This window comes from Sciurus vulgaris (assembly GCF_902686455.1).
Source record: "Sciurus vulgaris genome assembly, chromosome: 4".
In the NCBI taxonomy this organism is placed as follows: Eukaryota; Metazoa; Chordata; class Mammalia; order Rodentia; family Sciuridae; genus Sciurus; species Sciurus vulgaris.
In genome coordinates this window covers 58563756-58586458 of record NC_136464.1, presented here as the reverse complement: position 1 = coordinate 58586458, position 22703 = coordinate 58563756, and the positions used below count along the sequence as shown (strand labels likewise).

Sequence of the window (22703 nt, the reverse complement as noted above, 5' to 3'; positions counted from 1 at the left end):
AATGTAATAAATGTCAATGTGGGAGATAATCATATGGCGTCTGTCCTAGAATGCTTTGTGTCGGTTACTGATTATGACCCATTCTGGTAGAAAGCACTGCATATAATGTCTAGATTGATTAAATTTAAAGTGACTCGGAAGGAGAGGTTTTTGATGTTAGAAAAGGAAGTGTTGTGACATATGTATTTGAACCTTTCTGACCCTTGGCAATGATTTGTCTTTTTTTTAAATCAAGGATTGAACCTTCTGTGCATATTAAACATTTTCTGCACCACTGAGCTATACACCCAACACAATAATTAGTCATTATAGAACCTATGCCCAGCTTATTTTAATTAGCTACTTAAATATATACCACCTATTATAAAAAGTCATGTACTTTATTTTCCTAAGATTATGTTCTTAAAATCTTTAAGCAGTGATGATATAAAGTTAGAAATGAAAATTGCCTTTATAAAGCAGGCTAATTTTTCAAATCTTTATTTGATTTATAAAATTCACATTTTATTTTTAAAACATTACAGGTTAGAAGAATTACAATCGCAATTCCTTGGCACCATGATCGCATCATTGTGGTAGTACTGGCTAGGTAAGGGAATGGTATATGAAATCTATTTTGATAACAAAGTGTAGGTTCATGATCAAAAAGTAAGAATTGTGAGAGTTTTGTAATGGAACACAAAAAACTAAAGTATAAATGATTTTAAAGTAAGCCAAAACTAAATGAGCAAGTTATATTATTGTCATAAAAGCTGCTTCCCTAAAAAAGCCCAAATCAATAGTAATATGAGTTTTGAATATAGAAATGTAAAGGGTAACTAAAAATCTTGATTTATTTGTTGAACGGAATCAGCCTTGGGATTTTAGCCACTTAAATTACATTTTAAAATTTGTTCCAAGCACATAATTTTAAAAAACCTATTTGCAAACTAACTTTATGCTTACTAATTTTCAGCAATCATAAAAATGTTAATCTATCCCATCGGTACAAAATGGTTCAAGAATATAATTCTATTTTGAGGACAATTCTGTCAATATTCAAGAAAGATCATTTAAGCTGGGTGTGGTGGCACACACCTATAATCCCAGCAGCTCTGGAGGCTGAGACAGGAGGATCACAAGTGTGAGGCCAGCCTCAGCAACTTGGTGAGACCCTGTCTCAAAATAAAAAGGACTGGGGATGTAGCTCAATGGAAGAGTATCCCTGGGTTCAATCCCAGTACCACACAACACACACATACACACGCACGCACACTCATAAATCTGTCAGATATAACAAATTGACCTCAAAAAGTGACTAGAATTTATGGATTCTGGAGAAAATAGATCTTCAAATAAAACATGGTTTCTTACTTTGGCAATTTAGAAAGTTAAATAATTTTAAATCTTAAAGGATGTGGTCATGTGGAAAAGAGCCTACAGATAAAAAGTACTTGGGGATCAGGAAGGCATCTGATTGATCATTAAATATAATATTTCTAGGAATGTAAAGTTTATGTGGTTTTGAAAGGCTTTCAAAGTGCATGGCTGAAAATTAGATTAATAACAAAAAAAATAGCAGTAGGGTTATGTTTGCCTACTCAGAGGCAACTTAATTACAGATTAAATTCTTGGAATAATCAATATAACTTAGTGTTGGTGATTTTTTTTCTGCATGAACTACTAAATTCTGTGTCATCAAAGATAAAGTTTAAGCATATAATCCCGTATTATACACATTTTCCCCCATGAGGCAGGTTTATGTTTTCATGTTTGGAAAGATAAAAAGGATGATGTGTGACTTTCACGATTAGAAGTAAAAGGTAGATGCCAGATCACTCTGAAAAGAATCAGCAAGCACAATGATTGTTTAGAAAAGATGGAATGATCATTTTATAGGATAAAATATTGACCTTTTCTACTGCAAAAGAGGGGAAGGGAGGTAAAATACAGGTAAATGTGGAATTCTTCCAAAATAATGATAGTTATGTTGAATTAGACTGTTAATACTTCTAAAGTTTGTGCATTTCCAGTCTTCTTCTCTGAGAATTGGGAAACTTTAAAGTGCATTAAGAGAATTACAGGCACCATCAAATACCAACTTGACAGAATTCAGAAGAAAACAATCTGAAGCCTTATTTTTTAAGAAGGCCTTTACAAGATAAGGCAAATGTGTTTGAGTTGTTATATCTGGCCTTTAAATGAAGTGAAGGGTTCCATGATTACTTCATGTACTAATTAAAAGTTATTTTAAAACATGCTGTTGAAAATTGAGTAACAATGAGTAAATATCAAATGATACAACTTAATAATTCCCATGAGTTAAATACGCAGAAGATAAATTGGTACCAATACTGACTAAAAGCTGCTAAAGGAGGACTGCCTGGATACCTTGTGTGCATTCACTGCAGATACTTTCATACACTGAGATTTAGTTCTGCAATTTTATGGCAAGTTAGATGAGCATCTCTGAATGAGCATTGCGTGACAGGAATCACAGACTCTTACTGGCTTTGGTGAAGAAGGCAAAGGCAGTTCGTTGTCAGAACAGGCATTACAGAAAATCTCCCCACAGTTTCTACAATGGTGCTATTAAATGAAAAATCAGAAAAAACTTGATGAATAAGATGAGAAGCCATTTTTGCACCAAGAGTTTTGAACTCATTTCCTACCTCCCTTACCTTTCTCTTAGAGAGTGAGAATTCCTTTTCACAAAGCTTACAATGTGTTGCTTCTTTGTCCTTCAGCCAGACCAGTCCCTGGTAGGAAAGAAAAGTATGAATTTAAATGCTTAAATTGGTAACACTAACAGTGAATGACATGTGGAAATTTTTTTGCCCAAGGACATCTTACAGTAATAGAAATGTAATCTGAAGAATAGAAGTAAAGAGGTTGCGGGGGTTGGTGTGGTTTGTTTGTTTTTGTTTTTGTTTTCTTGTTTTGGGGGTAGGGTATGGGGATTGAACCCAGGGTGCTTTACCACTGAGCCTACATATTGAGCCTCCCCTCCCATTTTTAGACAGGGTCTCACTGAAATTACAAGTATGGGCCACCATGCCTGTGCCTGGCTGCTCCATGAATAAAATTTCTAACAAAAAAAAAAAAATTCTGGTACTGGGGATTAAACCCAGGGCCACTTAAATATCAGGCAAACAATCCCATTTTACAGATGAGAAAACAAACTTCAGAGAGCGGAAGTTGCTGGCTTAAGGAAACAGCCACAAGCAAACCTAGACTACCAGGAGAAGAGTGAGCGTTTGCTCTTCAAATAAATGACTTTTCTGTCTAGTTCCAGAATGGTAGCCACTATCTCATGAAACACTGCCCTAGAGAAAAGTCTTGTAGATGAAAGGTATTTGGAGAGAGGGTATCCAGTATTTCTACAGTTAGAAAACCTGCTGCCATCCACCCAGCCAGCATTCACCAAACTTTCTGTGACCTTTGTGCCTTTCATTTAAATATAGGGATACCGAACCTTAAAGAAGACAAAATAAATCTGCTATTTTTAAAAGGAAAAATGAGCAAATAGCCTATTGAATATTAAAAGTATGTAAACAACATGGAAGGCTATACCTCAGATCAAGACCCTAAATTTTACTTCCAGCTCACAGGTATTAAGGAGACAGGAACAAGTTTATTATCAGTTAAAATCTGTAATATGGGAAACAGTATGGAAAAAGAAAAGCCATATAAATCCACTTAGGTACATATAAAAACTGGGAGAACTACATATTTTGTTAAAAATACACATGAAAAATAAAAGCAATGTACTGACTGAAAGTTTCAAAAGGGAGGAGAGTAATTAGGAAGCACACTAGGGTGCCTAAGGTATGGATCATATAAGCTAAAAAGAGTAAGTATTTTACTATGTGCATTCTCTATGTGTGTGATCTTAACAATGAAAAGTTAATTTTGCAATTTTAATACTGGTTTGCACAACCATCCACACACCCACCCATCTCCTATAGGCAGAAAAAAAAGAATATTCAGTTGTTAAATCCTTATGAGTTATTGAAGGATGCATTGCCCAAAGGGAGTAACCCAAGAAAGATGTTATGGGATTCAGGCAATAGGAGCTCCCACACAGAAGAATAAAAGGAACGCCAAGAATAGCATCAAAGGGAAATTCAACAGGAGGAACCAAGCCAGACCTGAGCAGAACACAACTACAGGAAGGATGACTCCATGGAAAGAAAATGAACTAACCACTTGCCTGAAAAATTTTGGCAATTTGAAAAGCTTTCTAAAAAGCATAGAGGTGTTCTAGAAGGTCTGAGAAAACTGATGTTCAAATGCAAATAATTTAAGAAGAGAAGCAATAATTAACTCGAAAGTTAATTAAAAAGTATTTCCAGCCAGGCATGGTGGTCCATTCTTGTAATCCCAAGAGCTTGGAAGGCTGAGGCAGGAGGATAAAAGCCAGCCTCAGCAAAAGCGAGGCACTAAGCAACTCAGTGAGACCCTGTCTCTAATAAAATACAAAATAGAGCTGGGGATGTGTCTCAGTGGTTGAGTGCCCTGAGTTCAATCCCCAGTACCACCCCCACATTCCCCCCCCCAAAAAAAAATAGTTGCAGTCCTGTCTCCACAACTGAGCAAGACCCTCCAAAGGAAAAAAATGAGAACTAGGAATATGGTTTGGCTATAGAGCACCCCTGAGTTCAATCCCCAGTACCAAAAGAAAAAAGTAAAGGAATTCCACAAGAAACTACTGGAAGGACAGTGAAGAGAAGGCCACCGTGAAAGTGAGCGAAACTCATCCATCACATTAGTCAATAACTAGGTTTGAAATTGATAAATCAAGAATAAACAACATGGGACTGGGATCGTGGCTCAGTGGTAGAGGGCTTGCCTAGCATGTAGCACTGGGTTTGTTTTCAGCACCACATATAAATGAATAAAGGTCTATAAACATCTAAAAATACTTTAAAGAATAAAACTTTTTTTTTTTTTTTTTTTAAGTAAACATATACTGCATCTTATCTAGAAATATAGTTAGGCCTGAAGAAACAGGTAAAGGACTTAAAAGTAGATCCCTTTGGTTAGCAGGAACTAGGGTGGGTAAGGGCCCAGGGAGTGAAAAAAAAAAGACCATTATTTTTTAATTCTATTTAGCACTTTTTTACATCCATTTTCATGTAACACTTTGAATTAAAATATAGGTAGATGGTAGAGGTAGAAAGGTACCTATCACTTCTCTCCCAGATAGTATTTTATATGTTGTTAAGAAGTGATTATCCTGAATTCAGATACATCCACAACCATATATATGGTGGTGGGGTGGGGCATCATACTAGTCATTAAACCCAAGGATAATTTACCACGCATCTACATCCGAAGTCTCCCTGCTCTTTTTAATTTTGAGATAGGGTCGGGCTACTTAAGTTGCTGAGGCTGGCCTTGAACTTTTGATCCTCTTGTCTCAGCCTCCCAAGCCACTGGGATTACAGGCATTCATCACCATACCTAGTCAAAACCATATGTGGAACTATACTAACCACTATTTCGTGTATTAACCTAGTCAATATTCATAGCAACCCCATGCAGAATAAGCCCGTTTCAGAAGAGGAAATAGGCTCAATGAGGCTATGTGACTCAGTAAAAGCCAAAAACAGGATTTCATAATAAACTGTCATTCAAGGATTCTTAAATTCAGAGGAATCTCGCTGTTAGGCCACACTGTAGGAAAGTGGACAAAATTTATTTCTAATGTTCACTTTCATCAGGAAGATCATTGTAATCCTGGAGGTAAAGGGGAGAGCTAGCTCTATTGTCCCAAGATCCCCATTGTTTTTCAGTGCTGAGGGTCAAATCCAGGGCCTGACACATGCTAGGTCCATACCTCATCATTGAGCTACACTCTATCCCTAAAATATCTTAGATTTATACTAGGCTTTATTTACCTATTTTTGTAGTTTCACATACCTTCTTGAGGGAAACATTTTCTACTCACCTGCAATGCTTTGTTAGCTTCTTTTATATCTTCTATTTTAAGTTTGGATCTAAAAGATTACAAACAGGTCCAAATATCAGTACACATTAAAATATACAATACCTTGTAATTCATTAGAAAGGTATTGGTTTTACATATGTTATAATTATATAAACTATATGACCCTACTAATCTCCGGTGCGATATATTTTCTAAATGTCCTAAAGCAAAAATGAATTTTTAGATTTAAAACTTGGTTTTTTGTTTGTTTTTTGGTACTGGGGATTGAACTCAGAAGTGCTTTGCCACTGAGCTACATCTCCACCCTTTTTATTTTTTATTTTGAGACAAGAGTCTCACTAAGTTGCTTAAGGCCTGAGTTTCTGCAGCTAGCCTCAAACTTGGAATCCATCTGCCTCTGCCTACTGAGTTACTGGGGTAACAGGCATGCACCACTACACTTGACACCAGGTGTGGATGGTACATGCCTGTAATCCCACAATTTTGGAGGCTGAGGCAGGAGAATCACAGTTTGAGGCCAGCCTCAACAACTTGGGCCCTAAAAAAATTGAGGGCGTACCCTTAGTAGCTCAGTGGTACACTGAGCTATATCCCCAACGCTTTTTATTTTTTGAGACAGGGTCTTTCTTAATTGCTAGGGCTGACCTCAAACTTGGCAGTCCTCCTGTCTCAACCTTCCAAATTGCTGGGATTACAGGCGTATGCCACTATGACCAGTGATTTAGTCACTTCTAAAGGTCTCAGAGGTAGTAAGAGGGAAGCCAGAATCCAAAGCCTGGTCTCTGTAACCTCCAAAGACCAATTGCTAACCTATATATAAAGTTCAGGAGATAAAGAAGTGTTACAGAATGAAATATACAGAATACATATTAGTGATACTTTTCTACCTAATGAAAATACATGTAATTAAATTCAGTTTATAAAAAGCAATATTTACCTACATCCCAATACCCAGGGATAATTTTCTCTACATGTCTATGAGTAGGTTAAGTATTTACATGGAATCATTACCTACAGTTTTCCATAACTAGTTTTTTTTTTTTTTTTTTTTTTTTTTCTCCTAGCAAGGTATTCTGAACAGCTAAAGGCTACTGGTTGTTACTAAGTATCTACCTCATCATTATGTTAAATGGCTACATGGTATGTACCATAAAAAAGGATATGAAAGCTCATATAATTATCTACTGTTGAACTTTCAACTTGTTTCAAATTTCTCTCCACAAAAGTTCATTAAAGTGCAAGGTGCAGGCTCTACTTCTCTATAGTCCCAGATACTTAGAAAGCTGAGGCAGGATCACAAAAACCCTAAAATGAAAATTGAAATGGTAGGGCGGAGGATGTAGCTCAATGGTAAGGTACCCCAGGTTTAATCCTTAGTACTCTGGGGAGGGGCTGAGGCAGAAGGATCCCAAGTTCCAGGCCAGTTTCAGCAACTCAGCAAGGCCCTGAGCAACTCATTAAGATGCTGTCTCAAATCTTAAAAAAAAAAAAAAAAAATTCTGACCCTAAACTTGTGCTACCCATGTTTTAGGAACTGTGATCTCAGAAGTAACAAAGGAAAACTGACAAATGGTTGCCTGTAAAAACTGAGATATCAGCAAGGGAAAATATACCACAAGTTGACAATGACAAACTAGGATTAAAAAATGTACCGTGTACAATTAATTTTCAAAGATCCCATGAATAATCCAAAAATTGTACAACATGTGAACAGGCACTTTACCAAAAATAAACTATAAATATAAATGGAACAAAAATAAGATGCTCAACCGCTCAACCTGGCTTACAATTAAAGAAATATGAATTAAAATAGGATTTTTTAAAAATAAATGTAGAAGATGTTTACAACAGTACTTAAAAAACAAAACAAGTTTGACATTGCCCAGTATTCATATGCACCAGGAAAAATATAACATATCCTTTTCTTTGGTACCTGAAATTGAACCCAGTGGTGCTTAACCACTGAGCCACATCTCCAGCCCTTTTTTATATTTTATTTAGAGACAGTCTTGCTAAGTTGCTGAAGCTGGTCTTGAACTTGCCTCAGCCTCCTGAATTGCTGGGATTATAGGCATGTGCCAATGGGCCCAGCTTTCTAACATAAGTAAAACAAAACTACAAAAGAACAAGTATAATATGGAACTAGGTTAGGTATGCAAGCTAAGAGAATAATTCAGTAGTCAAAATAACACTTGAAAATCCCTTCATACCTCATAAATTCAGTTATAGATTGTGTAGTACATCTAACCTGTGCAGTAATATTCCTGCAAACTAAAATTTGAGAAGCAATGACCCAGACTAAAGTAAATAACAAGGGTATGAATACAGCACTTAGATCTCCAAATGACCACCCCTTTAATATAACTACAATCTCAGGGACCAGGTGAAAAGTAACACACATTCCTTATTTTACTATTCCATTATGCCTTAATATTAAACTTGTATGATCTCAGTAAATGGAGATTTTTGTTTTGTTTTGTTTTCACTATTTAGAAGCATGGTGCCTGCACATGGAGGAAGCTCAATAAGTATCTGTCAAATATTGGGAAATAAAGTAGTAAGCACTTAGCACAGGGTCAAGCTCAAAGGACTCAACAAATGGATGTCAGACTGAAATTGATCTCTTGCTTATCAGAAACAATACAGATTATTCTGTGAAATCTACAGAAGTTAAACACAGTGGCACATGTCTATAATCCCAGCTCAGTGTTAAAAGCAAACCTGGGTGTAATCCCCAGGACCATGAAAATAAAAAGAAAGAAAAAAGAAAAGGTATAGAGATAAAAATTATCTATAATGGTTCATATATTTATCTTATATTTAAACCTCCCCCAGCCCTTGTTTATTCTGGGATAGGGTCTCACTAAATTGCTGAGGCTGGCCTCACTAAATTAGATGCTCTTTCTCTACCTAAACCTCCCAAGTAGCTGGGATTACAGGTATGTTTCACCACATGCAGCTGTGTTTATTTAAACCTTTCTAATTGGTTTGATGCCTCCATGAACCTTTTATAAGTATCAATAACTACTTAGTTGAAGGGAAAAAAAATTACTCGCTAAGTTTGTTGCCAAGTTCTTGAAGAGCTTGCTCTTGTTCACGATATATTTTTTTCAACTGCTGATTTTCATCCTGGAGGTTAAGGAACTCCTTCAAAACAATAAAAGACAGAAAATGTGATTTAAAAGAAATGAGCAACTTCACATAGTAGATGTATCATTAATTATGAGCATCCTTAATAAGCATTTTATAAAAAACAGAACTGTATCCAAACGTCTTTCCTAGCTGCTCTGTTAATCAACTACTTCACATTTTTCACATTTACTTAAATCTCCTTAATGATATTTTTGATGACAAATAGTATGGCCTGTTTTCCTTGTATAAATATTAACTGTGTCTAAATAATCTTTAACACAAGACAACATTTGCTGGGCATGGTGTTGCCCGCTTGTAATCTCAGCAACTCAGTTGACTGAAGCAGGAGGATCGCAAATTTGAGGTCCACCATGGCAAGTTAACAAGTCCCTCTCTCAAAAAGGTTTGGGTATGCAGCTTAGTGGTAGCGTGACCCTGGGTTCATTCCGTAAGTATCAAAAAATAAATTTTAACATAGGTGAACATTTGTCACGATATAATATTTAAAGTTTTACCACATTTACTTTTTTAAGACTAGTGATTTGTTGGGTCTCATTTCTAAGATGAGATAAGGCATCTTTCTCCTTTTGAAGATCTTCCTGCAAAGTCTGTCTCCATTCCTTCTCAATCTTCAGATCAGTTTCCAGTTGAATCCTTAAATGACAAATGATACACAGAAGCTCAGTACTTACGTAACAGTTCTATGTATTCCTTAATTACAAACATCTTTTTAATTTTGCCTCTTTGAAGCATTTCTTTCGTTGTTTTCCTTTTTCTTTCTTTCTTTCTTTTTTTTGTAACAGGGATTGAACCCAGGGCTCAGGGGCGTTTAACCACAAGCCACAGCCCCAACCCTTTTTTATTTTTTATTTTGAGACAGGGTCTTCCTAAATTGCACTAAACAGCTGAGGCTTGAACTTGCAATCTTCCTGCCTCACCCTCCTCAGTTACTGGGATTATAGGTGTTTGCCACGATGTCTGGCTTCATTTTCTTTCATAAGTATCTTTTGGTAAACAAATTCAGCACAGGTTTTTTTGTTTGTTTGGTTTGGTTTTGTTTGTTTTCCTTACACAATACTGGCAATTGGACCCAGAGCTTTGCACATACTAGGCAAGTGCTCTACCATTGGGCTACATCCCCGACATCAGTACAGTTTTCTGAACACAAAGTATCTATTCATTTGCCAGCCACAAAAAAATAATTGTCAAACAATTTATGTCATTTTGTCTATAACTATGGAAAATGTTTTCGAAGGATATATACCATACTATTAAAACTTCTTACATTTTTGGGTATGCAACTAAGGGGAGCAATGTGGGGTTTTAATTGTTTTTATTTGTGTCATGTGAAAATTTTTACAACAAACAAAAGGACTATTCTGATACGATAATTACTATAATCGTTACTACAGCAAAATGGTTTGGATGTGAAGTGTCCCCCAAAAGCTCACATGTGAGACAATGCAGGAAGGTTCAGAGGAGAAATGATTGGGTTGTAAGAGTCTTAACCCAATCAGTGAATTAATCCGTGATGGGATTAATTGAAGTGGTAGGGTGTGGATGGAGGAGGTGGGAAATGGGTCATGACTATGAGGTATATATTTGTATCTGGCAAGGGAATCCCTGTGCTTCCTAATGATGCAAGCTGCTTCCCTCTGCCGTGCTCTTCTTCCACCATGATGTTCTGCCTCACCTTGAGCCCCAAGGAATGAAACCAGCCTTCTATGGACTAAGACCTCTGAAACTGTGAGCCCTTAACTAAACCTTTCCTGTTCTATAATTGTGCTAGTCAAATCATTAGTCACAGCAGCGATAAAGCTGACTAAAATATCCACCCTGGTGCAAAGTGCTAATTTGCAGATAACTGTTAGAAGCTGACCAGCTGCAAGATAGATCTAAGAACAGGCTAGTTCTCATCTGAAAATAGCCTCTATCATTCTAACAACACCTGCAAGACAAAAGTAGTTGAAGTATTACATTTTTTTGTTTGTTTGTTAATTATTGGTAATGGGGAATGATCCCAGGGCACTTTACTACTCAGGTGCTCCTCAGCCCTTTTTTAAATTTTGAGACAGGGTCTCACTAAGCTTAGCAAGACCCCATGGTCAAAATTTTAAAAAGGTGGGGAGGAGCATGTGGCTTAGTGGTTAAACACTCCTGGGTTCAATCCCCACTACCCAAAATAAATAAATTAATAAATTAATTAAAAGGGAAGCCAGGTGTGTTAGTGCACGCCTGTGATCCCAGTGACTCAGGAGTCTGAGGCAGGTGGATCGCAAGTTGGAGGCCCGCCTCAGCAACTTAGTAAGATTCTGTCTCAAAAAGTAAAAAAGAGCTGGGGAAGTAGCTCTATGGTAAAATCCTGTGTTCAATCCCCAGTACCTCTTAAAAAATAAAAATAAAACAAAACTGTACATGATCCTAATTCTCAAAAACAAAAATATACTGATGTATACCAAAAAATTATGAGAATAGTTATTAAAGTGCTATCTATGGTTTTTACTTTTTTCATGCTTTTCCATGTTTTCTTATGTTTTGGCCAAGAGCATGAACTCTTTTCATAATCAGAAACTGATAAGTTATTTCCATATGAGGAGACTATCTAGAATTCATTTTTCTCTAACAAAGTTTCAACTTTGATTCCTGTTCCTGTACATACAGTTCCAGTGTCAGGGATTTCCTTGGTCTCCAAATTGAACTTTTGTTTTGTTTTGTACCAAGGATTGAACCCAGGAGCACTTAGCCACTGAGCCACATCCCCAGCCCTTTTTATTTTGTTATTTTGAGACAGGGTTTCATTAAATTCCTGAGGCTGGCTTTTAACTGCAATTCTTCTGCCTCCACCTCCCGAGCTTCTGGGATTACAAGTGTGCTCCACCACACCTGGTGAACTTAGCATTTTATTTTATTTTTTTATTATTTTTTTTGCGGTGCTGGGGATCGAACCCAGGGCCTCATGCTTGCAAGGCAAGCACTCTACTGACTGAGCTATCTCCCCAGCCCCTTGGTCTCCAAATTATTAACATGTTCATCCCCCCCAAAATGGCACCAACCTCGAGACAAAATTAAAAATTTCACCAGTGACAAACATATCTCTGTAGCTACACCTAGGTCTCAGTAGTTAGTTTAGCCTTACAAAGAAAGGGGCAGGTAGCATTGTTTGGGTCATCCTTTGGGCAGGGATCAAGTAACTATCATTGCGGAGTAAGTTATAACATTACAAAATAAATATCCATTTTGTCTTACATGCTTTTGTCAAACACTAGAAAGGTGATTTAATAACAGTACCAGGATTTCAATGCTATATTCTACTAATTGGCAAAGTGTCCCATCTTGGTTTTCATGTTTTTATTTGGCAAAACACAGGAACTTAAAGCCCTTGGCACAGCTACTAAACTTGCAACATGAATGCTCCTTGTGATTTTTATTGTTAAAGGATGTCCTGAAAAGTACTATCCTTTTTTCTTTTTTCTTTTTTTCTTTCTTTTTTTTTTTTTTTTTTTTACGTTTTTATAGTATTGGGGGGCGGAGCCGAGGCGCAGCGGGCAACCCTTGGTACCCTTGCGAACATGGCGCTACCAGTGGCACGGAGCATGCTAGCTGCGTCCTGCAGCCTACATGTAGGCCCGGTGCCCGCTGTGCTCCGCTGTGCAACTACGCACAGAACCAGCTATGCTCGCTGCATAAATTCAAAGAGAAACATGCATAGGTAACTACAGAAAATGGTACTGGAACAGTGGGAATCAGCAGTTTTGCCCAGAAAGCTCTGGGAGATGTTGTTTACTGTAGTCTGCCTGAAGTTGGGACAAAATTGGGGTGGGGGGGGGCGGGGATGAATTTGGTGCTTTGGAAAGTGTGAAAGCTGCCAGTGAACTCTATTCTCCTCTAACAAGAAGTAAACTGAAATTAATGAGGCACTTGAAAAAAACCCAGAGCTTGTGAACAAATCTTGTTATGAAGATGGTTGGCTGATAAAAGATGACACTGACCTGAAACTAGATGACTTAATGAGTGAAGAAGCATATAAAATATTCGGAAAATGTATTGAGTGAAAATGGCACCCTAAGTAAACAAGTGTGGAATAACTGCAGCAGTTGTCTTAAATTAGTGGTAACAGACTTAAACTACTCTCCACACTGCTAGGGGAAGAAGATACCCCTTAACTTCCCAATGACTGCAGATAAACATAATATGTATCTTTTTTCATTTCCTTATGATTTTTTTTTTTAGCCTCTGATATCAGAAATCATGAAATTATCTGTGGTAAAAACTATTTATGAAAAACAGGTGATTCAAGGATAATCTTGTTATAAGCCTCATAGAATATTGTAACTTGCTTACATTCATCCCTGGATTTGAGTTAATATACCTAATGATCTTACCATTGGAGAAAACTGGGCGTGGAGGAAAGTGTGTGTCATATAGGGTCAGAAGAACAATACTGTCTTAATTTTATAATATACTGCATTTGCTGGTGTTATTTTTATACACTGAAACAATAGCTTGCAATAAAATAAAATATTCAACTTCACTAATTTTTTGTTTTGTTTTGTTTTGTTTTACAGTACGGGGAACTGAATCCAGAAGCACTCTATCGCAGAACCCTTTTTATTTTGAGACAGAGGCTCTCTGAATTGCCCAGGCAGGTTTTGAACTTGTGATCCTCTTGCCTCAGATTCTCAAGTAGCTGGGATTACAAGCATGTAATGGCCAGATGGTGGGTTTCAGTTGACAGTTTCACAAAGTACAAAAGATACAAGTTTTCAACCAAGGTAATATTTTCTGGCCTACAGCTTTATTCTGTATATTAATTCCTTAAAATATTATTTTTGTGGCATATTTAAAAGGAGGCTGAAGCAGTAGGATAGCAAGTTCAAGACCAGCCTCAGCAACTTAGTGAGATCCTGTCTCAAAGTAAAAAATAAAAAGGAATGTAGATCAGTGAGTGGTAAAGTGCCCCTGGGTTCAACCCCAGTATTGCTTTAAAAAAAAAAAAAAAAAAAGAAAAAGAAAAAAAAAACTGGTTCCAGACAATTAAAAACCCCTAAATATTATATAAAACAGACATAAGAAAACTCAGAAAGATAGAAGGCAAATGAGCTGAGAAACCCAGAATTCAAGGAACAATATTGTAGTGAGTTTCCTGAGGCTTCTATTTGTCTGCAGATAGTACAGCTTAGATGTCAAAGACTTCAACCCACACATAACCACCTATGCACACAGACAAGAAAAGCAAAACAAAAGAACCTTCAAATGAAGCATGTCCTACCAAAGGTCTGAGAAAGAGACAGTCTAACAAGATAGAAACCTTTTTGACAATGAATGCTTCATTCTAGCAAAACACCAAAGGGATGTGGGGGAAGCATGGCCTCCCCTAATCCCCTATCAGCAAAGTCTGAGTAGAAAGCCTTGATTTCCACCTATACCCTGCTCTGGTAGTAGAGAATGCCAGAAGGGGAAACCAAGCTGTAATGGGGTATCCCTCCCCACCTACCACAATGTTATCAGTGGAAGCCACAGAAGAGAGCCTGGAACTTTTATCCCCATAAAACAGTAACAAGGCATTTCCTCCTACCCCCGTGTCAATGAAAATCAACTAGGGAGTCTACAGTTCTATCCCTGACCAGTGATAGCAAGCCATTTCTCCCTTTGTCCTTAGCACCACGTCAGCAGGAACCAGAGAGAGGGCCTTGACCTCCACTCTTAACCAGTGGTAATAAGGTGCCACTCCCTTCTCCAATGTGAGTAGAGGCTGAATGGAAAGCCTACATATTTCAATTCCCACCCAGCAGTTACTGGGTATCTTTTTCCATCCCTCTGGAATGGTCCTGGGCTATCACCCCTACTTGGTATAAAGGATTGCTGGTAATACAGATGTAAATAAAATCCAGAATGTCATAATATCCAAAGTATTCAAGAAGTAACTGAAAAATATCTGTTATACAAAGCCCCAGAAAATCTTAGCTCAGATGAAGAAGAACCAGCAGATGACGAAATGTCAGACAATGAGAATTTAAAGCAGTCATGATGGAAATGCACCTATGACCAATTATACTTTTGAGAATAAGAAGTCTTATTAAAGAGAGAAAGAAAAAGATGATATAGAGTCAAATAGAAATCTTAGAACTGAAAAATACAATAAACTCAAGAGAAGAATAAAGATGATGAAGAAAGAATGAATGAACATGAAAACAGAACAAATCAAATTACCCAATTTGAGTATCAGAAAATAGACTGGGTCGGGAGGAAGTCTCAGGGACCTTGGGCATATGAAGAAAAAGTCCACAGTGGTGCACACCTGTAATCCCAGCTACAGGCAGGAGGATCACAAGTTCAAGGCCAGCTTGGGCAATTTAGCAAGACCGTGTCTTAAAATTTAAATTTTTTTTGTAAAAGGCTGGGAATGTAGCTAATGAAACAACCTTCAGAAATTAAAGTAAAATAGAATGTGTTGCCAACGGACTGGTTAATTGGCAATAAACCTAAAAAAAATTTACTGCTAACAGACCTACCCAAAAAGAATGGCTAAGAAAAATACGGATTCAAAAAAGGAAACTTGGAACTTTGGGAATGAAGAAATGAAGAAAGAACAAGGGAGAAGAAAAAAAGAGGGAGAGAAAAAACAATGACTCTTCTTTTTTTTTTTTTGGTGCTGGGGATCGAACCCAGGGCCTTGTGCTTGCAAGGCAAGCACTCTACCAACTGAGCTATCTCCCCAGCCCTGACTTTTTAAAGTTAATTATGTTTAATGGTTGAAATCGGTATGATTCTCAATATATAGAAAAGCAATATTTAAAGTGAATCATAAAGGAGAGATTATTAAAAAGACACTCAAAATCACTACAGAGAAATCAAAATGAAATTCTCACATTCACATAACCCATGAGAAGGCAGAAAAACAAATAGAGGAATGACAAACAGAAAAAACAAAACAATAAAATGACATTTAAGGGCTGGGGAGATAGCTCAGTCGGTAGAGTGCTTGCCTTGCAAGCATGAGGCCCTGGGTTTGATCCCCAGCACCAAAAAAAAAAAAAAAAATGACATTTAAGCTTCAGTAAATCAATAATTAACACTAAATGTAAAAGGACTAAATAGATAGGAAAGACTGAGTTGGCAGGGTTGATTTTTTTAAAAATGATTTTGGTGTCTGTATGAAACTCACTTCAATATAAGATAAAGGTGGGCTGAAAGTTAACTGATGAAAAAAATGCAAGCATAAATCAAAGTAAGAATGGCTATTTTAATACCTAAAAAAGTAAACTTCAGAGTGAAGAAAATTACCAAAGAGACAAAGGAGTATATAACATAATGACCAGAGGGTCAATCCACCAAGAAGACAGCAATCCTAAATGTATGAGCAGCAAAAACACAGCTTCAGAATAAAGCAAACACTGATAGCACTGAAAAAATAAATATGTAAGTCCACAATTATAATTGGGTATTTCAACAAACTGGGGATGTAGTTCAATGGCAAATCTCCCCTGGGTTCAATCCCAGTACCAAAAAGGATAAAAAAATTAAAAAAAAAAAAAAATGCATTGGAGGGCTGGAGGTGTAGTTCAGTGGCAGGGTGCTTGCCTAGCCTGTGTTTCATCCCCAGAGCACCACCCCCCCCAAAAAAAAGAGAGAAAAGAAAATGCATTCAAAACACCTAACTACTGAACATTATAGATTAGCAACTGTAGAGTATGGGTTGTTTGTTCTCATGATGGCATGGCTGACTAGAAGTTGTGGCGCACTGCCACTGCTCGGCATGGTAAGAGAGCATCACACCTCATGTCACCAGCCTAGGAAAAGATCAAAACTCAAAGTACACTTTCTACAGAATGCATATTGTTTTTTCACCATTATAAAGTTAAAAAAAAATCACAAATTGAAATGCTAAGTTGGGAATCATCTGTAATTGATAGAATTACTAGACAAAAAAATCAACAAGGATCCAAAGGATCTAAAGGCAGCTTAGAAACACATCATATATGATGTGGTCTTGTTTCAGTGATCTGTTAACACAATACAAAGATCTCTATTTTTCATTGTTTGCTTTTAATAACAAAAGTGGTATACATATTTACTGGGGGGAAACACTGATGTTTATAAAATAAAAACTAAAATGCAACCAGGTGTTGCAGTGCACACCTGTAATCCCAGCAATTTGGGAGACTGAGGCAGGAGGATCACAAGTTCAAAGTCAAACTCAGCAACTTAGGGAGACTCTGTCTCAAAAACTTTTTTAAAAAGGAATAGGGACTGGGGATGTAGCTCAGTGGTAAAGTGCTCCTGAGTTCAATCCCCAGTACCAAAATAGTCCTAATAAAAGTAATGGGAGTAAAACCTTAAATATTACCACAAATAGTTTTAAATATGTTTGATTTTTTTTTAATCAGGGTTGGAGATTGAAACCAGGGCCTCATGCATGCTAGGCAAACACTCTTCCACGGAACTACATTCCCAGCCCAATATATTTTTTTAAATGAACATATTAGTCGGTGTCACTGGAAAAATAAAAACATTGGTAGTTTACCATATGTGCAAAAAAGATCTGGGTGGGTGGATTATGTTAATATAGTTTTTGTTTCCAAGAGCAAAATACTCACAGCTGTTTCTCCTTTTGAGAGATTTGTTTCTGCAGACTGTCAGATTTACTCAGACACTCTTGTAGATATTTCTCATCCTCATCTTCAGCTTCCATTTGCGCCTTCTCTGCTTGCTGCAATCTGGTGTAATTCAAATCAACTTTGGGTAAAACTGAGGCTAGAACTAGGGTGTAAAAGGGTGAAGAAGACAAATAAAAGAAAAATGGGGAAATAGAAACATTTCTAAATGAAAACAAAGTTTGGGGAAAAACTCACAAACTCAAACGTGAAAGAGCCACACAATGTCTAGAAACTGTTTTGTGGTTTTTTTTTTTTTTCAATACAACATATGATATGCCCAGAATACTATCTTCAAATTTGTTTTATTTCTTGTTCATAATTAACAATGCAAAGCAATACAGTCTTTACCATTTATCTAGAGCATAATGAATCGATAGGTATGTTACTGCCTTTTTACAAAACCATGGAAAGTATAGTACTTATGTCTATACTAAGTGAAGAAGCAACCTGCTATATGTTATACTAAGATGTGTATGCCAGGAATCAAGTGTGCTATGGGGCCAAGAGCAAAGACCTACAATAACTCCAAATAATAGTCCTTCCTACAGGTCTTTATGCATTTAATAAATAATGCAAAGCTGTATTATATGTGTGTAGGTGTGTATGTATTTAAGATTCAAAAAGAATTTAGTGCTAGTTGGCACCATTCTCTAGAGATCATTTTTGTTCCTCACCACAAATATTAAACATTAGCTAAAAACGTGATTTTCAGTTTTTCCTGTTTTTATTTGTAAGTCATTGCTTCTCCCCAGACATAGCTCCACTCCTTATGTCCCTTGGCCATCAAGATTTTTGACACTTTGACTTCATTATTTTGTAAGAAAGTATTTCTCAAGATTCAAGGGCATTAACTCCTTGTAGGGAATCACAAGAGAAATTTCTGTTCAACTAACCAAAAAACCTGCTTCTTCCTTTCTAGAGCCTTAAAGGCTCTTTAAGAGCCTTAAAATTATACTAACGGGGCAACCCTCACATATTTCAGGAGTATAAATGCTGCTTCCAGAAAAGAGAGTAACATTAAGTTATCTCTAAGTTTAATTTAAATTAAAATGTTAAGGCAGTGGGGGTGGACCCAAGCTCTTCTCTAAGGAAAGTAAAATGAAAGTCAGAGTGAGGTAGGCCTTGAAGTTGTGCTATCACAAAAAAGGGCTAGAGGGAACTGGAAAACTGAAATGCTAAAAGCACAGGATGATGGCCAATCTGGGTTATAAACTATTTTAAAACATATCTAAAAATGAGTAAGGGAGTCATTAGGCAAAGAGTGGGCCAATGGGGGAAAATATCTGTGCCAACATATTGTGAAACCAAAGGTTAACTTATTTTTAAACAATTTTTATATTTTCCATCAAAAAGTAGCTAAAAAGATAAAACTGCATTTGAAAATCCTGACCTCCAAACGGTCAATACTCAAATCAGCCCTTGTGCACAAGGTTTGAGGAACGTATTTTGGGAAATCCAAGTGCACCTGCTCTGCTTTATGGCAGTGTACTACCATAGCAGCTGACCAAGAAATGTACAGGGCTCCTGATAGCCTTTCAGAATACTTAATAGCATAAATTCTTTTCTATTTAATATATTATAAAATTGTGGGTTCTCTTTCAGTCTGTTTAAACACAAATGGTTTTTCAGAAAGATATATCTTTGACCAGCTTATACTGGTCCTGAGTGTCACTGCTGGCACATTTCACCAATGACATTGCAATCGTCCTAGTTTGAGTTAGCAAATCGTTGTCACTTCATAATGGAATGGACAGAAATCAAAGACAGAAAAAGGTAATAAAGATGTCCAAAATGTAAAAATGGGGATAAAGAAAACAAAAAAGAAAAAAGAAGAAAGAGGATGTCAATAAAAGAATATTCATGTCAATAAAGCATTAATAGTTATGTTTTTTATAAATAGATTCAAAGAAAGCAATGATAAGACATATGTTGACATCAACATGACAGGGCAATGGAAATACATTACATTTTCCAACAATAAAAGTGAAAAATGCCAATATAAAACAATTCAATTTAAACAAAATTATATCTTGGGTTGGGTTGAGGGTCCTAGCTCCAAGAAACAAAACTAAACTGCTAGTTCAGGTGCTTGATTTCAGATAAGGAGATGGTGAATGACAAAGAATATGACAATTCATATGCATGGAAATCAATCAGGGATAATCCCACCATTGATTTTGTTCACTATTAATTTTTTCCAGGTTTTTGTTTGTGTATGTTTTATGTAATAGATTGAACCACATGAAATTGCTGATATTAGGTCTTTAAAAAAAAAATCTACAAGATGGCAACTTCAAATGAATCAGCCCAATATAAAGCAACTTGATTCCATGCAACAACTAAAACAAAAATGCAAAATCCTGTTTAGCTTAAACAAAAAAGTGCTAATCTATATTTTCCTAATGATTTTTGTGGCAGGTGTCAGAGTTGAATAAAGAAAAAGGAGGGAAGAAGGAGAAAAAAGAAACTAGTTCTGGAAATGCTGTACCTTTGTTCCAGCTGCCTCATGGCTATAGTAATTTTATTGGTTTTTTCTTCTAGTCGGGCAATTATCTCATTTTTTTCTTTCAAGCCATCTTCACAACCCTTTTTACAAAAACATAAAAGCCACAGTAGTTTTCATTTTTAAACCTGAATGTTTATGCTTCCTACAGCATTTTGCAATGGGATTGTTAATTTTAAATGAGCAAGATCAATTTATACATTAAAATAATGCTATGATATAAAATAGTGCTACTAGTATTCATTTAAAATTTAAAAAAAGCTCAAACTTCAATATTTTTGGAAGACAATAGGATAAATTCATGTGAACAGGCAGTTTTAAAAAATTAAATTGTAAAGGGCTTTTGGCAACAAGTCTACTTAATAGCAATATCACCACTCTATTAGACAATTCCAACTATGATAGCAAAGCATTCAATCAAAATTTCAATCAAAATGAAATCTTCCTCAAGACTAGTGTATGAAAAAGTTTACCAAAGTATATTACACATTTAGATTTGAGAGTTTTTCCAAATGATTTAAACTTGATACTAGGAGTCCGTGGTATAGAGTATGTATGTGTTTGTTTGTTTGTTTTTGCAGTGCTGGGGATTGAACCTAGGGCCTTGTGCTTACAAAGCAAACACTCTACCCACTATATCCCCAGCCCTAGAGTATGTGTTTAGCATACGTAAGGCCCTGGGTTCAATTCCCAGAGCCCAGCATGCACACATACACACAGAAACAGACAAATTGAGACAGGTTATATTTAATTTGTTCCTCAATATTTTCATTACTTTTTTTTGGGGGGAGGTGGTACTGGGGTTCAGCACCTCTGGGTTCAATCCCCTGTACCCTCAAAAAATAAAAAATAAAATCAAAACCAAACCTTTCTTATAAATGTTTGTCTTAATTTTTATAAAAAGAAATTGGGCTGGGGATGTAGTTCATTGGCAGAACATTTGCCTAGGACATGCACAAGGCCCTGAGTTCGGTTCCGAGCAATGTGAAAAAGGAAAAGAGAGAGAAAGAAAAATTGCAAGAATTGAAGAACATTCTTTACCTGTAACTTTTGATACATCTCTATGTTAATTGCTTTAACCTCCTCTAGTTGTTGTCGAAGTCCAATTAGAGTATCTTGTTTCTCATGGATATCTTTCTCCAACAACTTCATGGCAAGTTCAATCTCATGTTTCATACTAACTTGTACTGATAGTTCATTCTCCACATCCTGCAATTTAAACATATTTTCAATTCACATGCCACTTCAAGATATCAAAATCAGATACAGGACAGTAAATAAGATCAGGAAAGATTTACCATTCTATTCCTTTTAAGTCCACTAAAAAGAACCAGGTCTATAAAACATAATTTTAAATATTTTAAAATGTCTTTTTTGCTAAAATGAAAATATCTTTTGGGTTGGACTTGTGGCTAAGTGGTTAGAGCACTTGCCTAGCATGTGCGAGGCACTGGGTTCGATCCTGGGCACCACATAATTTAAAAATAAACAAAGGTATTGTGTCCATCTACAACTGACAAAAATATTTAAGGAGAAACAAAAAGAAAATATCTTCTGTATTCTGTTAATTATTCTGTTAATCATCATTATTCCAATAGTTTAAGAATATTTTTATGCCTCATAAATTCAGCATTAATTTTACTTAATAAAAGCTAATGAAGTAGCCTGTACAAATAAAGACCAAAGACAGCTCAAAACAAGTTAATTTTTTAACAAATGGTGCTGGGAAAACTGGAAAACCATATGCAACAGAATGAAATTAAACCCCTATCTCTCACCCTGCACAAAACTCAACTCAAAATGGATCAAGGACCTTGAAATCAGACCAGAGACCCTGCGTCTTATAGAAGAAAAAGTAGGTCCAAATCTTCACCTTGTTGGCTTAGGATCAGACTTCCTTAACAGGACTCCCATAGCACAAGAAATAAAAGCAAGAATCAACAACTGGGATAGATTCAAACTAAAAAGCTTTCTCTCAGCAAAGGAAACTATCAGTAATGTGATAGAGTGGGAGAATATCTTTGCCACTCATACTTCAGATAGAGCGCTAATTTCCAGAATCCATAAAGAACTCAAACTCTACACCAAGAATACAAATAATCCAATCAACAAATGGGCTAAGGAAATGGACACTTCACAGAAGAAGATGTACAAGCAATCAACAGATATATGAAAAAATGTTCAACATCTTAAGATGAAATGCAAATCAAAACTACCCTAAGATTCCATCTCACTCCAATTAGAATGGCAATTATCAAGAACACAAGCAACAATAGGTATTGGCGAGGATGTGAGGAAAAAGGTACACTCATACATTGCCGGTGGGGTTGCAAATTAGTGCAGCCACTCTGGGAAGCATTATGGAGATTCCTCAGAAAGCTTGGAATGGAACCACCATTTGACCAGCTATCTCACTCTTTGGCCTATACCCAAAGGACTTAAAATCAGCATACTACAGAGATACAGCCACATTAATGTT

At 36.4% G+C, this 22703-nt stretch overlaps 1 protein-coding gene across 7 annotated transcripts in view; it reads right to left on the bottom strand.

Moving 5' to 3' along the window:
* Positions 1-213: 213 nt before the first annotated feature.
* Positions 214-22703, bottom strand: part of RUFY2 (RUN and FYVE domain containing 2) — a 41328-nt gene continuing 18838 nt past the window's right edge. For 3 of the 7 annotated variants that reach the window (XM_079135788.1, XM_079135787.1, XM_079135790.1), the window contains 7 exons: positions 21266-21433; positions 20210-20307; positions 17662-17781; positions 9589-9718; positions 8985-9079; positions 5933-5981; positions 214-2738 (listed from right to left, as the gene is read on the bottom strand). In XM_079135788.1, coding sequence (XP_078991914.1) covers positions 2484-2738; positions 5933-5981; positions 8985-9079; positions 9589-9718; positions 17662-17781; positions 20210-20307; positions 21266-21433 — 915 coding nt within the window. In that variant the 3' untranslated portion in view covers positions 214-2483. Of the gene's footprint in view, positions 2739-5932; positions 5982-8984; positions 9080-9588; positions 9719-17661; positions 17782-17830; positions 19456-20209; positions 20308-21265; positions 21434-22703 lie in introns of those variants that run through there. The other 4 variants (XM_079135789.1, XR_013763107.1, XM_079135791.1 and 1 more) reach the window with 4 other exon arrangements.